We start from the raw sequence: 24,477 nt of genomic DNA, 5'->3' as shown, positions 1-24,477 counted from the left end.
ACAGGAAACTGTTGCCACAGAGTTGGAAGCACAGAATCATCTAGAATGTCATTGTATACTGTAGTGTTAAGATTTCCCTTCACTGGAACTAAGGGGCCCGAACCATGAAAAACAGCACCAGACCATTATTCCTCCTACACCAAACTTTACAGTCGGCACTATGTATTGGGGCAGGTAGCGTTCTCCTGGCATCCGCCAAATCCTGATTCGTCTGTCGGACTGTCAGATGGTGAAGCGTGATTCATCACGCCAGAGAACACGTTTCCGCTGCTCCAGAGTCCAACGGCGGCGAGCTTTACACCACTCCAGCCGACGCTTGGCATTGCACATGGCGATCTTAGGCTTGTGTGCGGCTGCTCAGCCATGGAAACCCATTTCATGAAGCTCCTGACGAACAGTTATTGTGCTGCATTTTGGAACTCGGTAGTAAGTGTTGCAACCGAGGACAGACGATTTTTATGCGCTACGTGCTTCAGCACTTGGCGGTCCCGTTCTGTGAGCTTGTGTGGCCTACCACGTCGCGGCTGAGCCGTTGTTGCTCCTAGCCGATTCCACTTCACAATAACAGCACATCCTGTATGTATATTATTTTACTGCTCTATAATTATTGTTTGATAACCTTATTTAGTGTATTGATTTCTACATTATTCTTCCCTCTTCATGTGATGCGCAACGTAGAGAACGTCGGAAGAAGAATTATGATTTAGTTACCACAGTGAATTATTGTAATGTTTGCAAATGTGTCAATTACTCCCATAAGGGATGTGTTGCCAACTGGTGATTTGACACAAAAATAACATTTCATTCATTAATACAGTTGAGCAGGGCAGACATTTGATGAACTGACTAGTTGGAAAAGTGGCATCCTATGACGTTGCCACGTTGAAAGTCACTGAGCTCTTCAGTAAGGCTATTCTACTGCCAATGTTTGTCTATGGAGATTGCATGGCCGTGGGCTCGATTTTACACACCTGTCAGCAACGGGTGTGGCTGAAATAGCCAAACCCACTCATTTGAAGGGGTGTCCACATACTGCTGTACATATAGTGTATCAATAACTATGATGGGTGAAATTAAACCAATAAATAAACTTTGGTCACTTAATCATTTTTATTTAGGTTGAGCAGTTAGGAGAAGTGTGGATTATTGTCCACCACACGTCAGTTGTTGTACGACGTTGAAAGAGGCCGACAACGACACAACAAGTCCGTTGAAATGTGTAGCTAGGCGACCAAACCGCCTCATCACTACGACTCCTTGTTGTTTGAGTTCAAAACATCACCTTTTTTTTTTAAAAGAAACTTAAAAGAATATATATATATATATTATAAACAGAAACAGCCTATAACTAGAAGATGGCATTATGACCTAGAAGTAAACAGATGATCTGGGTAAGATAGGATGATTTACATAAAGGAGAGTCCAATGTCCTTTTCTCCCTCTCCACCTCTCTTTCTCTCATCCTCCCCCTTTCCTAATGGAATGATCACGGCTCCCTGCGCACAGGAAGTCCTTGTGATGTGTAAAAGTCTGTTACTGTACGTTTGTCTGTGTGTGTGTGTTTAAGAGTGTGTGATCAAGACGCAGCCAGGGCCTTAACCAGGTAGAGCTTGTCTCCCTGCTCGCTGGTGAAGATGGGAGCCTTCTTGTAGTGGTCCACCAAGTCCTCCAGAGAACTGAACTTCCGCTGGCCAATGCAGTACACAACATCCTTCAACTGAACCTTAAAATGCTTGTTCTTCCCCTGGGCCTTCAGAGAGATGGAGAAATCACTGGGCTGGAGGGAGGAAAGCAGGGGAAGGGAGGGAGAGAGAGAAAGAGGGAGACAGAGAGGAGAAAGAGAAAGAGAGAGAGCGAGAGCGAGAGAGACAAAGAGAGAGAGAGAGAGAGAGAGAGAGAGAGTGAGTCAAAAAAAGCTGTAAACTGACCGTTAAAACACAGGGCTCAGCTGGGATGTTGATAATCATCCTGCGATATGAAATCAATCCCCAGGTCTGAGACATTGTTCCTACAGTCCTTATGTCACTACTAATACCTCCCCCCTCTAAAACCTCTGACAGCTCTACAGCAACACTAACAACCTCAGGTCAACACAATGCAGGACTGATGGCAGCAAACAACACAATGCAGGACTGGAGGCAGCAAACAACACAATGCAGGAATGATGGCAGCAAACAACACAATGCAGGACTGATGGCAGCAAACAACACAATGCAGGAATGATGGCAGCAAACAACACAATGCAGGACTGATGGCAGCAAACAACACAATGCAGGAATGATGGCAGCAAACAACACAATGCAGGACTGGAGGCAGCAAACAACACAATGCAGGAATGATGGCAGCAAACAACACAATGCAGGACTGATGGCAGCAAACAACACAATGCAGGAATGATGGCAGCAAACAACACAATGCAGGACTGATGGCAGCAAACAACACAATGCAGGAATGATGGCAGCAAACAACACAATGCAGGAATGATGGCAGCAAACAACACAATGCAGGACTGATGGCAGCAAACAACACAATGCAGGAATGATGGCAGCAAACAACACAATGCAGGACTGATGGCAGCAAACAACACAATGCAGGAATGATGGCAGCAAACAACACAATGCAGGACTGATGGCAGCAAACAACACAATGCAGGAATGATGGCAGCAAACAAGCTGAACTCTCCTACTTATGACTGTAACGTAACTGTAGATGTAAAGACAGACGGCAACTAAAACGTTGACATAAATAGATGGAAGAGATTCCCTATCGTTTGCTCTAGAACTTCTAGATGAGTGTGGGATGTCTCTGATGAGGAAGTCTACACTGAGCTACAGATGGCTGTATAGCTATACAGACGGCTATACACCTCAAAAGATGGCTGTACACCTGTATAGATGGTTGTATAGCTCTCTACAGATGGCTATACTCCTCTACAGATGGCTGTAAAGCTCTACAGATGGCTGTATAGCTCTCTACAGATGGCTGTATAGCTCTATATATGGCTGTACACCTTTACAGATGGCTGTACACCTCTACAGATGGCTGTGAAGCTCTACAGGTGGCTGTAAAGCTCTACAGATGTCTGTAAAGCTCTACAGATGGCTGTAAAGCTCTACAGATGGCTGTGAAGCTCTACAGGTGGCTGTATAGCTCTATAAATGGCTGTACACCTCTACAGATGGCTGTACACCTCTACAGATGGCTATGAAACTCTACAGATGGCTGTATAGCTCTATAGATGGCTGTGAAGCTCTCTAGATGGCTATACACCTCTACAGATGGCTGTGAAGCTCTACAGATGGCTGTATAGCTATACAGACGGCTGTACACCTCAAAAGATGGCTGTACACCTGTACAGGTGGCTGTATAGCTCTATATATGGCTGTACACCTCTATATATGGCTGTACACCTCTACAGATGGCTGTACACCTCTACAGATGGCTGTACACCTCTACAGATGGCTGTACACCTCTACAGATGGCTGTACACCTCTACAGATGGCTGTACACCTCTACAGATGGCTGTACACCTCTACAGATGGCTGTACACCTCTACAGATGGCTGTACACCTCTACAGATGGCTGTGAAGCTCTACAGATGGCTGTGAAGCTCTACGGATGCCTGTATAGCTCTATAGATGGCTGTGAAGCTCTATAGATGCCTGTATAGCTCTACAGATGGCTGTATAGCTCTCTAGATGGCTATACACCTCTACAGATGGCTGTGATGCTCTATAGATGGCTGTATAGCTCTACAGATGGCTGTATAGCTCTACAGATGGCTGTGAAGCTCTATAGATGGCTGTGAAGCTCTACAGATGGCTGTATAGCTCTCTAGATGGCTATACACCTCTACAGATGGCTGTGAAGCTCTACAGACGGCTGTATAGCTCTGTAGATGGAGTTATAGATAGCGGTCAGGACTCACCGATGACTCAGAGTCTCTGATGAGGAAGTCTCCCTCCGCTCCTCTCTGGTTTAGAGCCACCTCTGCCTGATGACGCGTCACCTTGCCATAGTACCACTGCTTCCCCGCAAACCGCCCCACCGTGGCCGGAGAGATGTAGTCACAGTCGGGCGTGGGCGGCCCCGCGGGGCCCAGTGAGGCATTCTGGGTAGTAGAGTCCTGCTGGGGAGGCAGCACAGTGACGTAGTTTTTAGGCACTAGTCCCAGCTGTCCGTCTGCTTTACGGCACTTCCACCACTCAGGGTCGTTGTCTGGTTTCTCCACCACCTCCATCACCTCTCCCTTCTCAAAGTTCAGCTCCTCCTCGTTCTCCGAGCTGAAAGGGTACAGCGCCTGCACCGTGTGGAGTCTCCGGGTCCCGTTAGACGCACTGTGAACTACTGCCGCTAGCTTTTCAGTCAGCGACCCTGCCGGGTCCCCCAAACCTCCTCCCCCCGCTGTCCCGTCTGCGTCCTCCGTCACGTAGTTGGAGGGGAACCACCCGGAACGCCCCTGGTACCCCCCACGCCACCAGCCATCGCTACACTTCTCCATGACGATGACGTGGGTGCCCTTGACCAACGAGAGCTCGTCCTCCCGCTCGGCGGTGTAGTTGAACTTGACGAGCGCCGGCAGGTTGAGGTCGTACAGGCGCTCGCCGTTGTCGGAGTACATGTCAGCGTCTGCGTTGGAGGCCGTGTCACGCATCCCCGTTTTACGCTTCACCTTCCCAATGCCTGTTGGGAAACAGGAAAGGTTGTTATGGTTACTGAGAGGGTATTCAGACAGTTATATTATGGTCTGTTAGGAGAGATGCACCATGAGCTCTTATAAAGGGACATTCTGATACCTGTGTGATCGGTAATATAACAATAAATACTCTATGCCAGTGTTTTCCCTCAGTACGTGGAGTAGTTAGCCAAATAGACTGAACACTGGTGGCCTCTGGTATATTTTAATGAGCCTGGCTTACTGGTCTGGTATCTCAGGCTTGTAAAAAGGGGAGGTTAGCTCAAATTTTGACAGACTTTTTGATTGGTTCTCATACAGTATACGCGCTATTTGCATGCACAACACCTTCCTCGTCAATTTGCTATTGGAGAGGTAAAGTTAGGCTAGCTGGCGGGCTAGTCTAGCTAACTAACTCTGGTCTAGTTGGGCTAGCTAGTCTAGCTAACTAACACTGGTCTAGTTGGGCTAGCTAGTCTAGCTAACTAACACTGGTCTAGTTGGGCTAGCTAGTCTAGCTAACTAACACTGGTCTAGTTGGGCTAGCTAGTCTAGCTAACTAACACTGGTCTAGTTGGGCTAGCTAGTCTAGCTAACTAACACTGGTCTAGTTGGGCTAGCTAGTCTAGCTAACTAACACTGGTCTAGTTGGGCTAGCTAGTCTAGCTAACTAACACTAAAAGGAGAAAAACTCAGTGATGGATCTTTCTGAAAAGGAGATACTGCCACAAAGTAACCACCAATTGAGGGATTAAAACAGGAGCAACTAGAAGCATGTTGAGCCTTTGGGGAGGATGTACTAGTGGTCTTGCCAACAGGCTTTGGGGAAAAGCCTCATTTAGCTCTAGTCTTCAAGAAGCTAGGAAAACAGCCTTGAATTCTGACAGTCGTGTCCCTGCTAAAGACTGTGGTGGACGGAGGACCAAATCCGCCAGGCAACAGCCCTGGGTCTGAGTGGTGGTTGTGGAGGAAAACAAGAACGCTATATGGGAGGGTGCATGAGACCTCGTCTTCGGGAAGTCTGGTTGGGGAAGACCGGGAGAGATGTATAGGCCTCAGTCCTACACTGCTCAAAAACCATCTGAATCCTTGTGGATGAAGTCCATATGACTAATGGTATATACAATGATCAACAAATGTACTTCAACAGTATAGAATGTTACTGTGATGGATACATGTAATGTCTGAGTGTTCTAGAACTGTACTTAAACAGTATAGAATGTTACTGTGATGGATACATGTCTGAGTGTTCTAGAACTGTACTTCAACAGTATAGAATGTTACTGTGATGGATACATGTAATGTCTGAGTGTTCTAGAACTGTACTTCAACAGTACAGAATGTTACTGTGATGGATACATGTAATGTCTGAGTGTTCTAGAACTGTACTTCAACAGTACAGAATGTTACTGTGATGGATACATGTAATGTCTGAGTGTTCTAGAACTGTACTTCAACAGTACAGAATGTTACTGTGATGGATACATGTAATGTCTGAGTGTTCTAGAAATGTACTTCAACAGTATAGAATGTTACTGTGATGGATACATGTAATGTCTGAGTGTTCTAGAACTGTACTTCAACAGTATAGAATGTTACTGTGATGGATACATGTAATGTCTGAGTGTTCTAGAACTGTACTTCAACAGTACAGAATGTTACTGTGATGGATACATGTAATGTCTGAGTGTTCTAGAACTGTACTTCAACAGTATAGAATGTTACTGTGATGGATACATGTAATGTCTGAGTGTTCTAGAACTGTACTTCAACAGTATAGAATGTTACTGTGATGGATACATGTAATGTCTGAGTGTTCTAGAACTGTACTTCAACAGTATAGAATGTTACTGTGATGGATACATGTAATGTCTGAGTGTTCTAGAACTGCACTTCAACAGTATAGAATGTTACTGTGATGGATACATGTAATGTCTGAGTGTTCTAGAACTGTACTTCAACAGTATAGAATGTTACTGTGATGGATACATGTAATGTCCGAGTGTTCTAGAACTGCACCTCAACAGTATAGAATGTTACTGTGATGGATACATGTAATGTCTGAGTGTTCTAGAACTGTACTTCAACAGTATAGAATGTTACTGTGATGGATACATGTAATGTCTGAGTGTTCTAGAACTGTACTTCAACAGTATAGAATGTTACATGTAATGTCTGAGTGTTCTAGAACTGTACTTCAACAGTACAGAATGTTACTGTGATGGATACATGTAATGTCTGAGTGTTCTAGAACTGTACTTCAACAGTATAGAATGTTACTGTGATGGATACATGTCTGAGTGTTCTAGAACTGCACTTCAACAGTATAGAATGTTACTGTGATGGATACATGTAATGTCTGAGTGTTCTAGAACTGTACTTCAACAGTATAGAATGTTACTGTGATGGATACATGTCTGAGTGTTCTAGAACTGCACTTCAACAGTATAGAATGTTACTGTGATGGATACATGTAATGTCTGAGTGTTCTAGAACTGCACTTCAACAGTATAGAATGTTACTGTGATGGATACATGTAATGTCTGAGTGTTCTAGAACTGCACTTCAACAGTATAGAATGTTACTGTGATGGATACATGTAATGTCTGAGTGTTCTAGAACTGTACTTCAACAGTATAGAATGTTACTGTGATGGATACATGTAATGTCTGAGTGTTCTAGAACTGTACTTCAACAGTACAGAATGTTACTGTGATGGATACATGTAATGTCTGAGTGTTCTAGAACTGTACTTCAACAGTATAGAATGTTACTGTGATGGATACATGTAATGTCTGAGTGTTCTAGAACTGTACTTCAACAGTATAGAATGTTACTGTGATGGATACATGTAATGTCTGAGTGTTCTAGAACTGTACTTCAACAGTACAGAATGTTACTGTGATGGATACATGTAATGTCTGAGTGTTCTAGAACTGTACTTCAACAGTATAGAATGTTACTGTGATGGATACATGTAATGTCTGAGTGTTCTAGAACTGTACTTCAACAGTATAGAATGTTACTGTGATGGATACATGTAATGTCTGAGTGTTCTAGAACTGCACTTCAACAGTATAGAATGTTACTGTGATGGATACATGTAATGTCTGAGTGTTCTATAACTGTACTTCAACAGTATAGAATGTTACTGTGATGGATACATGTAATGTCTGAGTGTTCTAGAACTGTACTTCAACAGTACAGAATGTTACTGTGATGGATACATGTCTGAGTGTTCTAGAACTGTACTTCAACAGTATAGAATGTTACTGTGATGGATACATGTAATGTCTGAGTGTTCTAGAACTGTACTTCAACAGTATAGAATGTTACTGTGATGGATACATGTCTGAGTGTTCTAGAACTGTACTTCAACAGTACAGAATGTTACTGTGATGGATACATGTAATGTCTGAGTGTTCTAGAACTGTACTTCAACAGTATAGAATGTTACTGTGATGGATACATGTAATGTCTGAGTGTTCTAGAACTGCACTTCAACAGTATAGAATGTTACTGTGATGGATACATGTCTGAGTGTTCTAGAACTGTACTTCAACAGTATAGAATGTTACTGTGATGGATACATGTCTGAGTGTTCTAGAACTGCACTTCAACAGTATAGAATGTTACTGTGATGGATACATGTAATGTCTGAGTGTTCTAGAACTGTACTTCAACAGTACAGAATGTTACTGTGATGGATACATGTAATGTCTGAGTGTTCTAGAACTGTACTTCAACAGTATAGAACAGCCTATCTGGGTGATGTTTTTTCCTCGCCTGAATTATCGGAATCTAGGATTACAGGTACTCTCCGCAACTATATTCAATGTGCAGGACAAAATTGAGGCTATGATTAAGAAACTGGAGCTCTTCTCTGTCTGCATTAACAAGGACAACACACAGGTCTTTCCATCATTGTATGCTTTTTTTGGTGTGCAAATGAACTCAAGCTTACGGACAATGTCAAATGTGACATAGCGAAGCACCTGAGTGAGCTGGGTGCGCAATTACGAAGGTACTTTCCCAAAAAGGATGACACAAACAACTGGATTCGTTATCCCTTTCATGCCCTGCCTCCAGTCTACTTACCGATATCTGAACAAGAGAGCCTCATCGAAACAAGCTGTTCTGTGAAAATGTAATTTAATCAGAAGTCACTGCCAGATTTCTGGATATGGCTGCGCTCAGAGTTTCTTGCCGTGGCAAATCGCGCTGTTAAGACACTGATGCCCTTTACAACCACTTACCTATGTGAGAGTGGATTCTCGGCCCTCACTAGCATGAAAACTAAATACAGGCACAGACTGCGTGTGGAAAATGATTTAAGACTGAGACTCTCTCCAATACAACCCAACATTGCAGAGTTAATTGCATCCTTTCAAGCACACCCTTCTCATTAACCTATGGTGAGTTATTCACCATTTTCAATGAACAAATAATGTTTTATATGTAAGATGGCTAAATACAGAGCAAAAGTATTGATTATTATTATATTATTATTTGTGCCCTGGTCCTATAAGAGTTCTTTGTCACATCCCACGGGCCAGGTTGTGACTAAAACTGAAGGTGGGAATTAATAATCTATAGCCTACTGTTTACCACAGTCAGCAATCTAAAAACAGTATCTTTCTGGAGGGGTCAGGGCTCAAAACAAAAACCAGCCTCAGGGCTCAAAATGAAAACCAGCCTCAGGGCTCAAAACGACAACCAGCCTCAGGGCTCAAAACGACAACCAGCCTCAGGACTCAAAATGAAAACCAGCCTCAGGGCTCAAAACGACAACCTGCCTCAGGGCTCAAAATGAAAACCAGCCTCAGGCCTCAAAACGAAAACCAGCCTCAGGGCTCAAAATGAAAACCAGCCTCAGGGCTCAAAACGACAACCTGCCTCAGGACTCAAAACGACAACCTGCCTCAGGACTCAAAACGACAACCTGCCTCAGGACTCAAAACGACAACCTGCCTCAGGACTCAAAACGACAACCTGCCTCAGGACTCAAAACGACAACCTGCCTCAGGGCTCAAAACGACAACCAGCCTCAGGGCTCAAAACGACAACCTGCCTTTCAGGAGAGCTTGTGCTCTTTGGTGAAAGAAGACGAGATTACTAAACATGAGCACATGATGTTACAATTGGCATCAGGCAACATTACTTGAGTAGCAGAGAGAGTTAAACATGAGGAGCTATGTTGAGAAGGCATCACTTACTATAGATTATAGCCCATGTTGACTGTCTATTTTACGAGGGGCCATCACCACTCATAGATAGTGTCTTACTGTTAAAATTAGAAACGGATATCTGAAAATGTAGCTCTAACCCATATACATGGATGAATGCTTCTCCCTCTCTGTCACGGATGCCATGGTTACCCTTTTGAAGATGTAATCCGGAGACAGGGGTTTTACACCTTTCTGTGTTCTCTTTTTGGACTCTCTCCTGCTTCCATCGGGCATTCCACTGATTTCAAAACTCGGTCAACCTCTTCCGTGACACCGTCATCAGAAGACTTCGACAATGTCGTGTTCAATTAAAATGTTTTTACCTAAAATCAGGGACTCCCTCATTATCTGATTCCTTTTCAGAGTCAGCATGACACGATCATCCTCCAGAGAGTTGTCCGTTTTCCCACTGAGCTTTGTCGATAGTGCCATTAACTTCAGGGCAGCAATGTTGAGAGCAGTAGCAAAACGTTATTAATGAGACAGGATTATCCAAACATAATTAGCATCGTCTGTTATAGAAAGAAGCGTACTACATGGCAGACCAATCCAAACTCATCTTTCAGCATGTCCGTTATCTCAGCCAATCATGGCAAGCGGGAAGGTTCCTGTATTTTTCCGTGGCTAAACCAACTAGGCTTGTTATTTAACAATTGTATTCCTCTTTACAGATGGCATACACATTTGTTATTAAGGCGCATTCCTGCCCAAAAACATTGCTACATTTCTTTTTAAACATTCAAATGCCTCTCCTTTGAAGTAGTGACGTGAGACAGACGCCTAGTTTCCTGAAACGGGTCACATTTATACTGACTCTACACACACTCACATACAATCTGCTGCTACTCTGTTTATCTTATATCCTGTTGCCTAGTCACCTTACCCCTATACATATCTACCTCCATCACTATACATATCTACCTCCATCACTATACATATCTACCTCCATCACTATACATATCTACCTCCATCACTATACATATCTACCTCCATCACTCCAGTATCCCTGTACATTGTTAATATGGTACTGACCCTGTATATAGTCACCTTACCCCTATACATATCTACCTCCATCACTCCAGTATCCCTGTACAGTGTTAATATGGAACTGACCCTGTATAAAGTCACCTTACCCCTATACATATCTACCTCCATCACTCCAGTATCCCTGTCCCATTACCCCTATACATATCTACCTCCATCACTATACATATCTACCTCCATCACTCCAGTATCCCTGTACAGTGTTAATATGGAACTGACCCTGTATATAGTCACCTTACCCCTATACATATCTACCTCCATCACTCCAGTATCCCTGTACAGTGTTAATATGGTACTGACCCTGTATATAGTCACCTTACCCCTATACATATCTACCTCCATCACTCCAGTATCCCTGTACAGTGTTAATATGGAACTGACCCTGTATATATACTCAGCAAAAAAAGAAACATCCCCTTTTCAGGACCCTGTCTTTTAAAGATTAAAATCCAAATAACTTCACAGATCTTCATTGTAAAGGGTTTAAACACTGTTTCCCATGCTTGTTCAATGAACCATAAACAGTTAATGAACATGCACCTGTGGAACGGTTGTTAAGACACTAACAGCTTACAGACGGTAGGCAATTAAGGTCACAGTTATGAAAACTTAGGACACTAAAGAGGCCTTTCTACTGACTGAAAAACACCAAAAGAAAGATGCCCAGGGTCCCTGCTCATCAGCGTGAACGTGCCTTAGGCATGCTGCAAGGATGCATGAGGACTGCAGATGTGGCCAGGACAATAAATGGCTATGTCCGTACTGTGAGACGCCTAAGACAGCGCTACAGGGAGACAGGACAGACAGCTGATCGTCCTCGCAGTGGCAGACCACGTGTCACAACATCTACACAGGATCGGTACATCCGAACATCACACCTGCGGGACAGGTACAGGATGGCAACGACAACTGCCCGAGTTACACCAGGAACGCACAATCCCTCCATCAGTGCTCAGACTGTCTGCAATAGCCTGAGAGAGGCTGGACTGGGGGCTTGTAGGCCTGTTGTAAGGCAGGTCCTCACGAGACATCACCGGCATCATCGTCGAAGGAATGAGCGTTAAACCGAGGCATGTACTCTGGAGCGGGATCGATTTGGAGGTGGAGGGTCCGTCATGGTCTGGGGCGGTGTGTCACAGCATCATCGGACTGAGCTTGTTGTCATTGCAGGCAATCTCAACGCTGTGCGTTACAGGGAAGACGTCCTCCTCCCTCATGAGGTACCCTTCCTGCAAGCTCATCCTGGCATGACCCTCCAGCATGACAATGCCACCAGCCGTACTGCTCGTTCTGTGCGTGATTTCCTGCAAGACAGGAATGTCAGTGTTCTGCCATGGCCAGCGAAGAGCCCGGATCTCAATCCCATTGAGCACGTCTGGGACCTGTTGGATCGGAGGGTGAGGGCTAAGGCCAATACCCCCAGAAATTCCCCCCAGAAATGTCAGGAAACTTGCAGGTGCCTTGGTGGAAGAGTGGGGTAACATCTCACAGCAAGAACTGGCAAATCTGGTACAGTCCATGAGGAGGAGATGCACTGCAGTACTTAATGCAGCTGGTGGCCACACCAGATACTGACTGTTACTTTAGATTTTGACTTTGATCTTTGGTTTACTTGTCTCGGTGCGATACCATGGACATATAACTACGTTGTATGATTTCTGAATTGCTAAGAGCACCATGTTGCAGAGGGACCAGAGAGAGGCATGAGGAAACTAGTTTAGATCAGGCATGGTAGTACAAGTGCTAAAACAAATTGGCTCACTATTTTTTTTTAAAGAAAGGAGAAGAAGCTATGAAAAAAACATACTGGAGTTTTTGGTGTAGGTACAGCTATCTAGCAAAACGATACGACAAAATATATCGTCAAAAATACCCCCCCCCCCCGATATGGAACTATCGATTTCCCCCAAAGTGCCCAGTCTAGTGGTTCCTCATCCAGCCTCTCTCTGCCCAGTCTAGTGGTTCCTCATCCAGCCTCTCTCTGCCCAGTCTAGTGGTTCCTCATCCAGCCTCTCTCTGCCCAGTCTAGTGGTTCCTCATCCAGCCTCTCTCTGCCCAGTCTAGTGGTTCCTCATCCAGCCTCTCTCTGCCCAGTCTAGTGGTTCCTCATCCAGCCTCTCTGCCCAGCCTGGAGCTTACTAGCTGCGCTGGACCCCTGACCTCTACCTCGCGTAGCCTAGCCAGCTCTACCTCGCGTAGCCTAGCCAGCTCTACCTCGCGTAGCCTAGCCAGCTCTACCTCGCGTAGCCTAGCCAGCTCTACCTCGCGTAGCCTAGCCAGCTCTACCTCGCGTAGCCTAGCCAGCTCTACCTCGCGTAGCCTAGCCAGCTCTACCTCGCGTAGCCTAGCCAGGCGGGTTACACCCTAGTAGCCAGGGAAGCTGAGCTGATCTTTGGCAGGGCCAGCGGTGAAAATGGTGTTACCAGACAGGAATGTCTTGGCAGACCAGGCAAGCTCTGACCTCCCCGTCATACCAATACACACACACACACACACACACACACACACACACACACACACACACACACACACACACACACACACACACACACACACACACACACACACACACACACACACACACACACAGAGTGCTTGGTGAGACGTGTTAACTCCAACCCTGTTCCTGGAGAGAAACCCTCCTGTAGGTTTTAACTCCAACCCTGTTCCTGGAGAGATACCCTCCTGTAGGTTTTAACTCCAACCCTGTTCCTGGAGAGCTACCCTCCTGTAGGTTTTAACTCCAACCCTGTTCCTGGAGAGATACCCTCCTCTAGGTTGTAACTCCAACCCTGTTCCTGGAAAGCTACCGTCCTGTAGGTTTTAACTCCAACCCTGTTCCTGGAGAACCACCCTCCTGTAGGTTTTAACTCCAACCCTGTTCCTGGAGAGATACCCTCCTGTAGGTTTTAACTCCAACCCTGTTCCTGGAGAGATACCCTCCTGTAGGTTTTAACTCCAACCCTGTTCCTGGAGATACCCTCCTGTAGGTTTTAACTCTAACCCTGTTCCTGGAGAGATACCCTCCTGTAGGTTTTAACACCAACCCTGTTCCTGGAGAAATACCCTCCTGTAGGTTTTAACTCCAACCCTGTTCCTGGAGAGAGACCGTCCTATAAACCTACAGGAGGGTAGCTCTCCAGGAACAGGGTTGGAGTGTACTGATTTAGAACAACCATCAAATAAATATGGATAATTTTTATTAATCTTTGAAATGTATCAGCCCTTATGGATTCACAGAAGATATTTAAATAAGCTGTACAGGGCTCTGTAGCACCAAACAGATGCCGGACATTCAGATAGCCAAAGAATGCTTGTTTATTTGTCAAATTCTAAAATACAGGGAAGTGTAAACTATTTAATGCTAACTCAAGAGAACTGGGTATTCAACAAGAATTTTATATGGTAAAAGTAAAACATATATATTATGAACAGTGTAGTTCAGCGTGTCCGAGTGTGTCTCAGGTGTAGAGACACACAAGTGCAGAGAACTGTAGCTACACATTATTACAGCAGATAATATGATTTACCCAAAAAGTTTTGCGACAGGTGGGTGTCCAACCCAAAATACTGCATGTCCTGATGACAGAGACATGTTTCGATCAATGAGTGAGAAGACTTGAAATAGACACGATGGTGGCGCACACCTTGTTGGATTACTTTATGGAGCAAAAAATGTGTTTATTTTAATAACAGCATTTTTAAAATTTAAACACAGACGTTTTGTGAGACTCCTGTTTCCCCGACTCAAGGACGAAGACGACATGGCTAAGGTTGGTTGAAAATTCTCTATGTTACACCAAACAGTAGCTATCATTTAACTTCCAGTAATGGACACCAACAATCTGTGGTAAAATCACACTAACTGGTGTAACAGTCTGTGGCTAAGATAACTGGTGATCAGCAGATGATGGGAGAGGTGGTCATGATGAAACTGCCATTCACAAAGGAACACACTAAGTTCACGGTATACTTGCACAGCTGTGGGAGGAGTGTTGTCATGATCAAACTGCCATTCAGCTGCTCATGAGTCATCTGCTTGAAATCCAGCATAATGTCTAATCTCTCGAAAGGAATACCCTTCACTGGATACAGTTCTGCTACAATGACACACGCAGGCAAAGGAATTCTGTTTCAGTATCTAGAATCCACTCCAGGAAGAAGCCCAGGCACCACAAGGTATTGTCTGGAAGGCAAAAACTATACTCTATTGTACAGTTTGAATAACAGTTGAACCATGCCAGCTTAACTTTAACATTAGGGACTAGTTGAACATGCATAAATGTGCACAGGCACAGGAATTACATTTAGAAAAATATCTACCCTAATAGGAAGAGATATGGCATAACCCTCAACCATTGCACAGTGACCAGAACATACAAATGAGCCTAGGTAGGTAGGCAGACAGTATCTACCTATAGCCATGTCTATCAGGCATGCTCAGGCAAATATTTTTTATAGTTACAGTTTTAGAACAGTAAATTGTTCTAATATTGTTTCTCCTCACTGTTTGCTAGTAAACTTAGCTAGCTAGCTTGGTGGATATACAATACTTGTTATTTATATCTGTTTGGAATCCTATCTTGCATCATGCCTGTAATTTAGTGAGATTGGTTATGATTATGACCACGGATGTATTTCAATGTCAACCCTCATCCATTATCTCACGTAGCTAGCTGGTAAAATTATTTAGTTGCTGATGTTACACATTTGCGAACAAGTTACAAATTTGAGGCGTGGCGCATAAGTTAGCAGGCACCAGGCTAACTAGCTAGCCAACTCCAGTCATGTGCTAACATTTGCTGACAAACCTAGCTTTAGGTGGCTGGTTGTAACATTGTAGCTTGCTGTTTAGTAGCCATATCTACAACTAAAATGAGAAGAGGTGTTTACAATCGAGATACAAAAGATCTCTGATTGTAAAACCTCTTCTATTTTTAGTCATAGATATGGTTACTGGTAGTTGGTTATCTAGCTAGCTAAGTTAGCAAACAGAAAGATGATTTGATTTCCCATGTATGTCAGCCAGCAATACACAATATGGGTTTCAGTAGACAAACTAAAGTTAGCTCGGTGACTTACAGGGAAAATAACTGTCTGCTTGGATATTTAGCAATGAATCCGCCGGTAGGAACATGGCTGAAAGACGTCCAAAGGCTCTATCAAACATGGATAATCATATCTACACAACAAAAACGTATAGTGCGATAAACATAACACCGAGTCTTTGCGAAATGCCACAAAGCAGGACTACATTTATTTTTAAATCTCGGAATTCGTCAAAGGGTGTATCATTCAGCGTGAGAAGCCCTGACCTTGCCTTCCTCACTGTCCTAGAAATACCTCAGACATGATGAAAACAAGCCGAAATTCCCCTTTAAAGGGGTTGAATTCTTATTGACTCAAGACATTTCAGCTTATCTTTTTTTATTACATTTGTCAAAATTTAAAAAAACATTATTCCACTTTGACATTATGATGTATTGTGTGCAGGCCAATGACAAAAAAAAATCGCTATTTAAATTCAAACTGAAACGCAACAAAATTTGGAAAAAGTTGAGGGGTGTCAATACTTTCTGAAAGCACTGTACACCCTTTTCTGTTTCAATGGGGCATCTATATGGGATCTTTAGGGTGTCATATATATAATTTGGTTCTATATTGGATCTTTAGGGTGTCATATATAGAACTTGGTTCTATATGGGATCTTTAGGGTGTCATATATAGAACTTGGTTCTATATTGAATCTTTAGGGTGCCATATATAGAACTTGTTTCTATATGGGATCTTTAGGGTGTCATATATAGAACTTGGTTCTATATGGGATCTGTAGGGTGTCATATATATAACTTGGTTCTATATTGGATCTTTAGGGTGTCATATATAGAACTTGGTTCTATATTGGATATTTAGGGTGTCATATATAGAACTTGGTTTTATATTGGATCTTTAGGGTGTCATATATAGAACTTGGCTTTACATAAAACTTTTTTTCTACAAGTGTACCAAGGTGAAAGTAGTGTTATCACACTGAGCATTAAGGGAATTGACTTAGCTCTTCCTCCACTATTCAAAACAACCACTTTGCATTAAAACAGCATGGAAGCAGAGACTGAATGCTGAATTTGCCTGGCTGGATGCTCAGTCCCTCACACTCTCCCTGCCATGCTACTATCAGGCAGTTATGGAGGTGAATGGTAGTTTGAATCCTCTGGAGTGATAGGGAGATGAGCTTGGTGGAAGATAAGAGGAGGAATCTAGGCCAGTTTAAACGTTTCTTTCCCAGGGCCAGCTGCCCACACAAACCGGTAACCCAGAGACCACGAAAATATGTTAGCAAAAAAGTCCAAGTAACATCTTGTCTTATCATCAGGTGAATGATAATGGCAAGTACAGTAATCCCTCGTTTATCGCGGGGGTTACGTTCCGAAAATGACCCGCGATAAGTGAAATCCGCGAAATAGAAAACTTTTTTTTTTTTTACAATTAGCAACTATTACATGTATACAAATACAGTGACTCACGTGTAGGCCGTTTCACTGCTCTTCAGACTGGGCCGCTGCATCCTGACTGCGCTCTGCAGTGTTCTCTTCTTCTGAAGCCCTCGGTTTGTTCGGGAGAAGAACATAGTGATAGGCAGCTGTTGTCGCTCTTTTTTCTTCTTTGCAAAAAGATCCTTGTACACCGACATGCCACCATCGATTACGTTGGAGAACTGTAATGAACGGCTCATCAAAGGGTCCCATTCCTCAGCTACTCGCTTAAGTTCAGTGGCCATTCGCACCATGGTTGCTAAGCGACCAAGCGTTAGTCCTTCCTTCCTTCCTGGCCAACTTAATGTAAATTTGCCAAGCTGTTTTATGTACGTACACATAACTGCACGAGACGACAAAATGATAGCACAATTCGTAGCATGTTTTGATACAAGAAGCGGGAGTGAGTTTTTAGCGAATCAGAATGCAGAGCACAATGCACCAAAAAAAAAAAAAAAATGCATTATGAAAATCCGCGAAATAGCGAATCCGCGATAAGTGAACCGCGAAGTGGCGAGGGATCACTGTAATCAACAAAATAATAAACTGTCTACCAAATCTATTCATTTTATTTTTTCATTTTCCAATATAAAGTAATCAACATTTTAAAATGAATAGATTTGGTAGACAGTTAATTATTTTGACCTCCCCCAGTTGATTGGAAGTGTAAACTAAGTCTATTAGCTAGATAGGTTAAGGGATCTTAGCAGAGTAGATAACATTGTGCTGTTTTAAAGCAAATTCTGTGCAAATCTACACAGTTTGGCATGGAGCTAAGAGATACCTTTGCAGTTTTAAAGCTAATTTCCTAATTTCCTGCACACTAATTTCCTGCACAGTGCTCCAGACTGTGACCATTTAGTCCCATTTTGTGACCCTTTGACTTGGCTGTGTGATATTGGTCGCACTGGTGCGACCTGCACATTTTCCCTGGTCACCTAAATAAAAACGTAATTTTTGGGGGCGGATAAAACCATGCATTTGTTAAACAGGAAAGTGCATTATCCTCATGATTGCTGTAATAAAAGTGTCTTCCCTGCTGCTATGCCTGTCTATAATATATCCCATCACAGACACACACACACACACACACACACACACACACACACACACACACACACACACACACACACACACACACACACACACACACACACACACACACACACACACACACACACACACACACACACACACACACACACACACACACACACACACACACCGTTCAAAAGTTTGGAGTCACTTAGACATGTCCTTGTCTTTGAAAGAAAAGCACATTTTTGCTCCATTAAAATAACATAAAATGTATCAGAAATTACAGTGTAGACGTTGTTAATGTTGTAAATGACTATTGTAGCTGGACACGTCTGATTTTTAATGGAATATCTACATAGGCGTACAGAGGCCTATTATCAGCAACCATCACTCCTGTGCTCCAATGGCACGTTGTGTTAACTAATCCAAGTTTATCATTTTAAAAGGCTGATTGATCATTAGAAAACCCTTTTGCAATTATGTTAGCACAGCTGAAATCTGTTGGGCTGATTAAAGAAGCAATAAAACTGGCCTTCTTTAAACTAGTTGAGTATCTGGAGCATCAGCATTTGTGGGTTCGATTACAGGCTCAACATGGCCAGAAACAAAGACCTTTCTGAAACTCGTCAGTCTATTCTTGTTCTGAGAAATGAAGGCAATTTCATGCGAGAAATTGCCAAGAAACTGAAGATCTCATACAACGCTGTGTACTACTCCCTTCACAGAACAGCACAAACTGGCTCTAACCAGAATAGAAAGAGGAGTGGGAGGCCCCGGTGCACAACTGAGCAAGAGGACTAGTACGTTAGAGTGTCTAGTTTGAGAAACACATGCCTCACAAAAGTATTAATCTCCCTTGGCATTTTTCCTATTTTGTTGCATTACAACCTGTAATTTAAATGGATTTTTATTTGGATTTCATGTAATGGACATACACAAAATAGTCCAAATTGGTGAAGTGAAATGAAAAAAATTACTTAAAAAATAAAAATTCTCAAAAATAAAAAACGGAAAAGTGGTGCCTGCATATGCACTATTCACCCCCTTTGCTATGAAGCCCCTAAATAAGATCTGGTGAAACCAATTACCTTTAGAAGTCACAAAATGTGTTAAAAAAAGTCCACCTGTGTGCAATCTAAGTGTCACATGATCTGTCACATGATCTCAGTATATATACACCTGTTCTGAAAGGCCCCAGAGTCTGCAACACCACTAAGCAAGGGGCACCACCAAGCAAGCGACACCATGAAGACCAAGGAGCTCTCCAAACAGGTCAGAGACAAAGTTGTGGAGAAGTACAGATCAGGGTTGGGTTATAAAAAAATATCAGAAACTTTGAACATCCCACAGAGCACCATTACATCCATTATTATGAATAAATGGAAAGAATATGGCACCACAACAAACCTGTCAAGAGAGTGCTGCCCACCAAAACTCACGGACCAGGCAAAGAGGGCATTAATCAGAGGCAACAAAGAGACCAAAGATAACCCTGAAGGAGCTGCAAAGCTCCACAGCGGAGATTGGAGTATCGGTCCATAGGACCACTTTAAGCTGTACACTCCATAGAGCTGGGTTTTACGGAAGAGTGGCCAGAAAAAAAGCCATTGCTTAAAGAAAAAAATAGGCAAATGTGGGAGACTCCCAAAACATCGGCAGGGACTGGGAAACTGGTCAGCATTGAAGGAATGATGGATGGCGCTAAATACAGGGAAATTATTGAGGGAAACCTGTTTCAGTCTTCCAGAGATTTGAGACTGGGATGGAGGTTCACCTTCCAGCAGGACAATGACCCTAAACATACTGCTAAAGCAACACTCGAGTGGTTTAAGGGGAAACATTTTAACGTCTTGGAATGGCCTAGTCAAAGCCCAGACCTCAATCCATTTGAGAATCTGTGGTATGACTTAAAGATTGCTGTACACCAGCAGAGCCCATCCAACTTGAAGGAGCTAGAGCAGTTTTGCCTTGAAGAATGAGCAAAAATCCCAGTGGCTAGATGTGCAAAGCTTATAGAGACATACCCCAAGAGACTTGCAGATGTAATTGCTGCAAAAGGTGGCTCTACAAAGTATTGACTTTGAGGGGGTGAATAGTTATGCACACTCTAGTTTAATGTATTTTTTTTTTGTGGTAAGCATGTCAAATCAAATCAAATGTATTTATATAGCCCTTCGTACATCAGCTGATATCTCAAAGTGCTGTACAGAAACCCTGCCTAAAACCCCAAACAGCAAGCAATGCATGTGTAGAAGCACAGTGGCTAGGAAAAACTCCCTAGAAAGGCCAAAACCTAGTAAGAAACCTAGAGAGGAACCAGGCTATGAGGGGTGGCCAGTCCTCTTCTGGCTGGCCGGGTGGAGATTATAACAGAACATGGCCAAGATGTTCAAATGTTCATAAATGACCAGCAGGGTCAAATAATAATAATCACAGTAGTTGTCGAGGGTGCAGCAAGTCAGCACCTCAGGAGTAAATGTCAGTTGGCTTTTCATAGCCGATCATTAAGAGTATCTCTACCGCTCCTGCTGTCTCTAGAGAGTTGAAAACAGCAGGTCTGGGACAGGTAGCACGTCCGGTGAACAGGTCAGGGTTGTGTAAATCAAATGGTACAAACTCCCAAAATATCAATTTTAATTCCAGGTTGTAAGACAACAAAAAAGGAAAAATGCCAAGGGAGGTGAATATTGTCGCAAGCCACGATATATATCTATATATACACACACACACAATACCCCATAATGAAAACAGGTTTTTAGAAAATTGTTCAAATTTATTTAAAAAACTAAAACAGAAATACCTTATTTACATAAGTACTCAGACTCTTTGCTATGAGACTCGAAATTGAGCTCAGGTGCATCCTGTTTCCATTGATCATCCTTGAGATGTCACTTCAAAAGCTAACCACTGCCCCTCTGCTCTGCCTACTGGGAACAACCGTCTACTACAGGGAACCACCGTCTACTACAGGGAACCACCGTCGACTACAGGGAACCACCGTCGACTACAGGGAACCACCGTCTACTACTGGGAACCACCGTCTACTACTGGGAACCACCGTCTACTACAGGGAACCACCGTCGACTACAGGGAACCACCGTCGTCTACAGGGAACCACCGTCGTCTACAGGGAACCACCGTCTACTACATGGAACCACCGTCGACTACAGGGAACCACCGTCGTCTACAGGGAACCACCGTCTACTACAGGGAACCACCGTCTACTACAGGGAACCACCGTCTACTACAGGGAACCACCGTCTACTACAGGGAACCACCGTCGACTACAGGGAACCACCGTCGTCTACAGGGAACCACCGTCGTCTACAGGGAACCACCGTCTACTACAGGGAACCACCGTCTACTACAGGGAACCACCGTCTACTACAGGGAACCACCGTCTACTACAGGGAACCACCGTCTACTACAGGGAACCACCGTCTACTACAGGGAACCACCTTCTACTACAGGGACCACCTTCTACTACAGGGAACCACCGTCTACTACAGGGAACCACCGTCTACTACAGGGAACCACCGTCTACTACAGGGAACCACCGTCTACTACAGGGAACCACCGTCTACTACAGGGAACCACCTTCTACTACAGGGACCACCTTCTACTACAGGGACCACCTTCTACTACAGGGACCACCTTCTACTACAGGGACCACCTTCTACTACAGGGACCACCTTGAATAATGCTTCCTCCTTCCCCTCCAATCAGAGGGTTAGGACGTGAATAATGCTTCCTCCTTCCCCTCCAATCAGAGGGTTAGGACGTGAATAATGCTTGCTCCTTCCCCTCCAATCAGAGGGTTAGGACGTGAATAATGCTTGCTCCTTCCCCTCCGATCAGAGTGTTTGGACGTGAATAATGCTTGCTCCTTCCCCTCCAATCAGAGGGTTTGGACGTGAATAATGCTTGCTCCTTCCCCTCCAATCAGAGGGTTTGGACGTGAATAATGCTTGCTCCTTCCCCTCCAATCAGAGGGTTTGGACGTGAATAATGCTTCCTCCTTCCCCTCCAATCAGAGGGTTAGGACGTGAATAATGCTTGCTCCTTCCCCTCCAATCAGAGGGTTTGGACGTGAATAATGCTTGCTCCTTCCCCTCCTCATCTCCTGTGTTATTCTCTCGATGAACTGAGGCAGGTCAGAGGGAGAGAAGAAGAAAAGGGGACAGAGAGAGAGAAGAAAAGGAGGTAGGAGAAGAAAGTTAAGGACTAACGGGTATGAGACAGGAAGTCTATAGTTCCATAACACCATCTCCTCTCCTCCCTCTCCTCCCTCTCCTCATCCTCTCCTCCCTCTTCTCATCCTCTCCTCCCTCTTCTCATCCTCTCCTCCCCAGCTGTCCTTTGTCTACGTGGGACCTCCTGACCCCTCCACTTCCCTTCATTCCAGGGCTCTTCCTCTGGCTACACCAACACACACGTCAGCCAGTCTGAGATACACCACTCTGGTAGACCCATACAGTGCCTATCATAAGTACTCAACAAACTTGGATTTGTTCACATTTTATTGTTACAAAGTGGGAATAAGATGGATTTAATTATACGTTTCTGTCAAAAGTGGATGAAAAACATTTTTTTTAATGAATGAAAAAATAAAACACTAATGTATCTTGATTAAATAAGTATTCGGCCCCGTGTCAATACATGTCAGGAATAGGGGTGTGAACGTTTAAACGTTTAGTTGGGATCCTTATCGTTAAGGAAAAACTATAACCGCAAAACTTTTTTAGTTTTTTTTTACCAGACCAAATTCACATAGAAGTGTGTGTTACAGATATGTCAGTCAGTGAAAGAAAGACTAAAAAGTGGTAGATCTGTTCTATTAGTGCTATTCCTATACTCCCCTTCTCAAGATTTGTTTTTTGCGTCTTTTACTTTAGTTTTTGTACACCAGCTTCAAACAGCTGAACATATTTTGGGGTTATGGAAAATATATTTCACAGTGTTTTAGATGGTACAATGATTATCTACACCAGGGGTGTCACTCATTCCACGGAGGGCCTAGTGGCTGTGGGTTTTTCCTTTCAATTAAGACCTAAACAACCAGGTGAGGGGAGTTCCTTACTGAGACCTAGACAAGCAGGTGAGGGGAGTTCCTTACTGACACCTAGACAACCAGGTGAAGGGAGTTCCTTATTAATTAGTGACCTCAATTCATCAATCAAGTACAAGGGAGGAGCGAAAACATGTAACTATATAGGCTGACTATGCCATGTTTGTAGCCTATAGCCTAATATACCTAATATAAAGCTATTTGTAGCCTATAGTCTAATATAAAGCTATTTGTAGCCTATAGCCTAATATAAAGCTATTTGTTTTTTTGTTTTTTTTATTTCACCTTTATTTAACCAGGTAGGCTAGTTGAGAACAAGTTCTCATTTGCAACTGCGACCTGGCCAAGATAAAGCATAGCAGTGTGAACAGACAACACAGAGTTACACATGGAGTAAACAATAAACAAGTCAATAACATAGTAGGAAAAAAAAAGAGAATCTATATACAATGTGTGCAAAAGGCATGAGGTAGGCAATAAATCGAATAATTACAATTTAGCAGATTAACACTGGAGTGATAAATCATCAGATGATCATATGCAAGAAGAGATACTGGTGTGCAAAAGAGCAGAAAAGTAAATAAATAAAAGCAGTATGGGGGGTGAGGTAGGTAAATTGGGTGGGTAGTTTACAGATGGACTATGTACAGCTGCAGCGATCGGTTAGCTGCTCGGATAGCAGATTTTTAAAGTTGTTGAGGGAGATAAAAGTCTCCAACTTCAGAGATTTTTGCAATTCGTTCCAGTCGCAGGCAGCAGAGAACTGGAAGGAAAGGCGTCCAAATGAGGTTTTGGCTTTAGGGATGATCAGTGAGATACACCTGCTGGAGCGCGTGTTGCAGGTGGGTGTAGCCATCGTGACCAGTGAACTGAGATAAGGCGGCACTTTAC

At 43.5% G+C, this 24,477-nt stretch overlaps 1 protein-coding gene across 2 annotated transcripts in view; it reads right to left on the bottom strand.

The window, feature by feature from the left end:
* Nucleotides 1-1,091: 1,091 nt before the first annotated feature.
* LOC139583229 (SH2/SH3 adapter protein Nck1-like) overlaps nt 1,092-24,477 on the bottom strand; it is a 112,596-nt gene continuing 89,210 nt past the window's right edge. For both annotated transcript variants that reach the window (XM_071414073.1, XM_071414075.1), the window contains 2 exons: nt 3,929-4,683; nt 1,092-1,777 (listed from right to left, as the gene is read on the bottom strand). In XM_071414073.1, coding sequence (XP_071270174.1) covers nt 1,577-1,777; nt 3,929-4,683 — 956 coding nt within the window. In that variant the 3' untranslated portion in view covers nt 1,092-1,576. The remainder of the gene's footprint in view (nt 1,778-3,928; nt 4,684-24,477) is intronic.

Source organism: Salvelinus alpinus, chromosome 8, assembly GCF_045679555.1.
Source record: "Salvelinus alpinus chromosome 8, SLU_Salpinus.1, whole genome shotgun sequence".
Classification (NCBI taxonomy): domain Eukaryota; kingdom Metazoa; phylum Chordata; class Actinopteri; order Salmoniformes; family Salmonidae; genus Salvelinus; species Salvelinus alpinus.
Note: the sequence above shows the minus strand (reverse complement) of the source record. Positions and strands in the feature narration are given on the sequence as shown.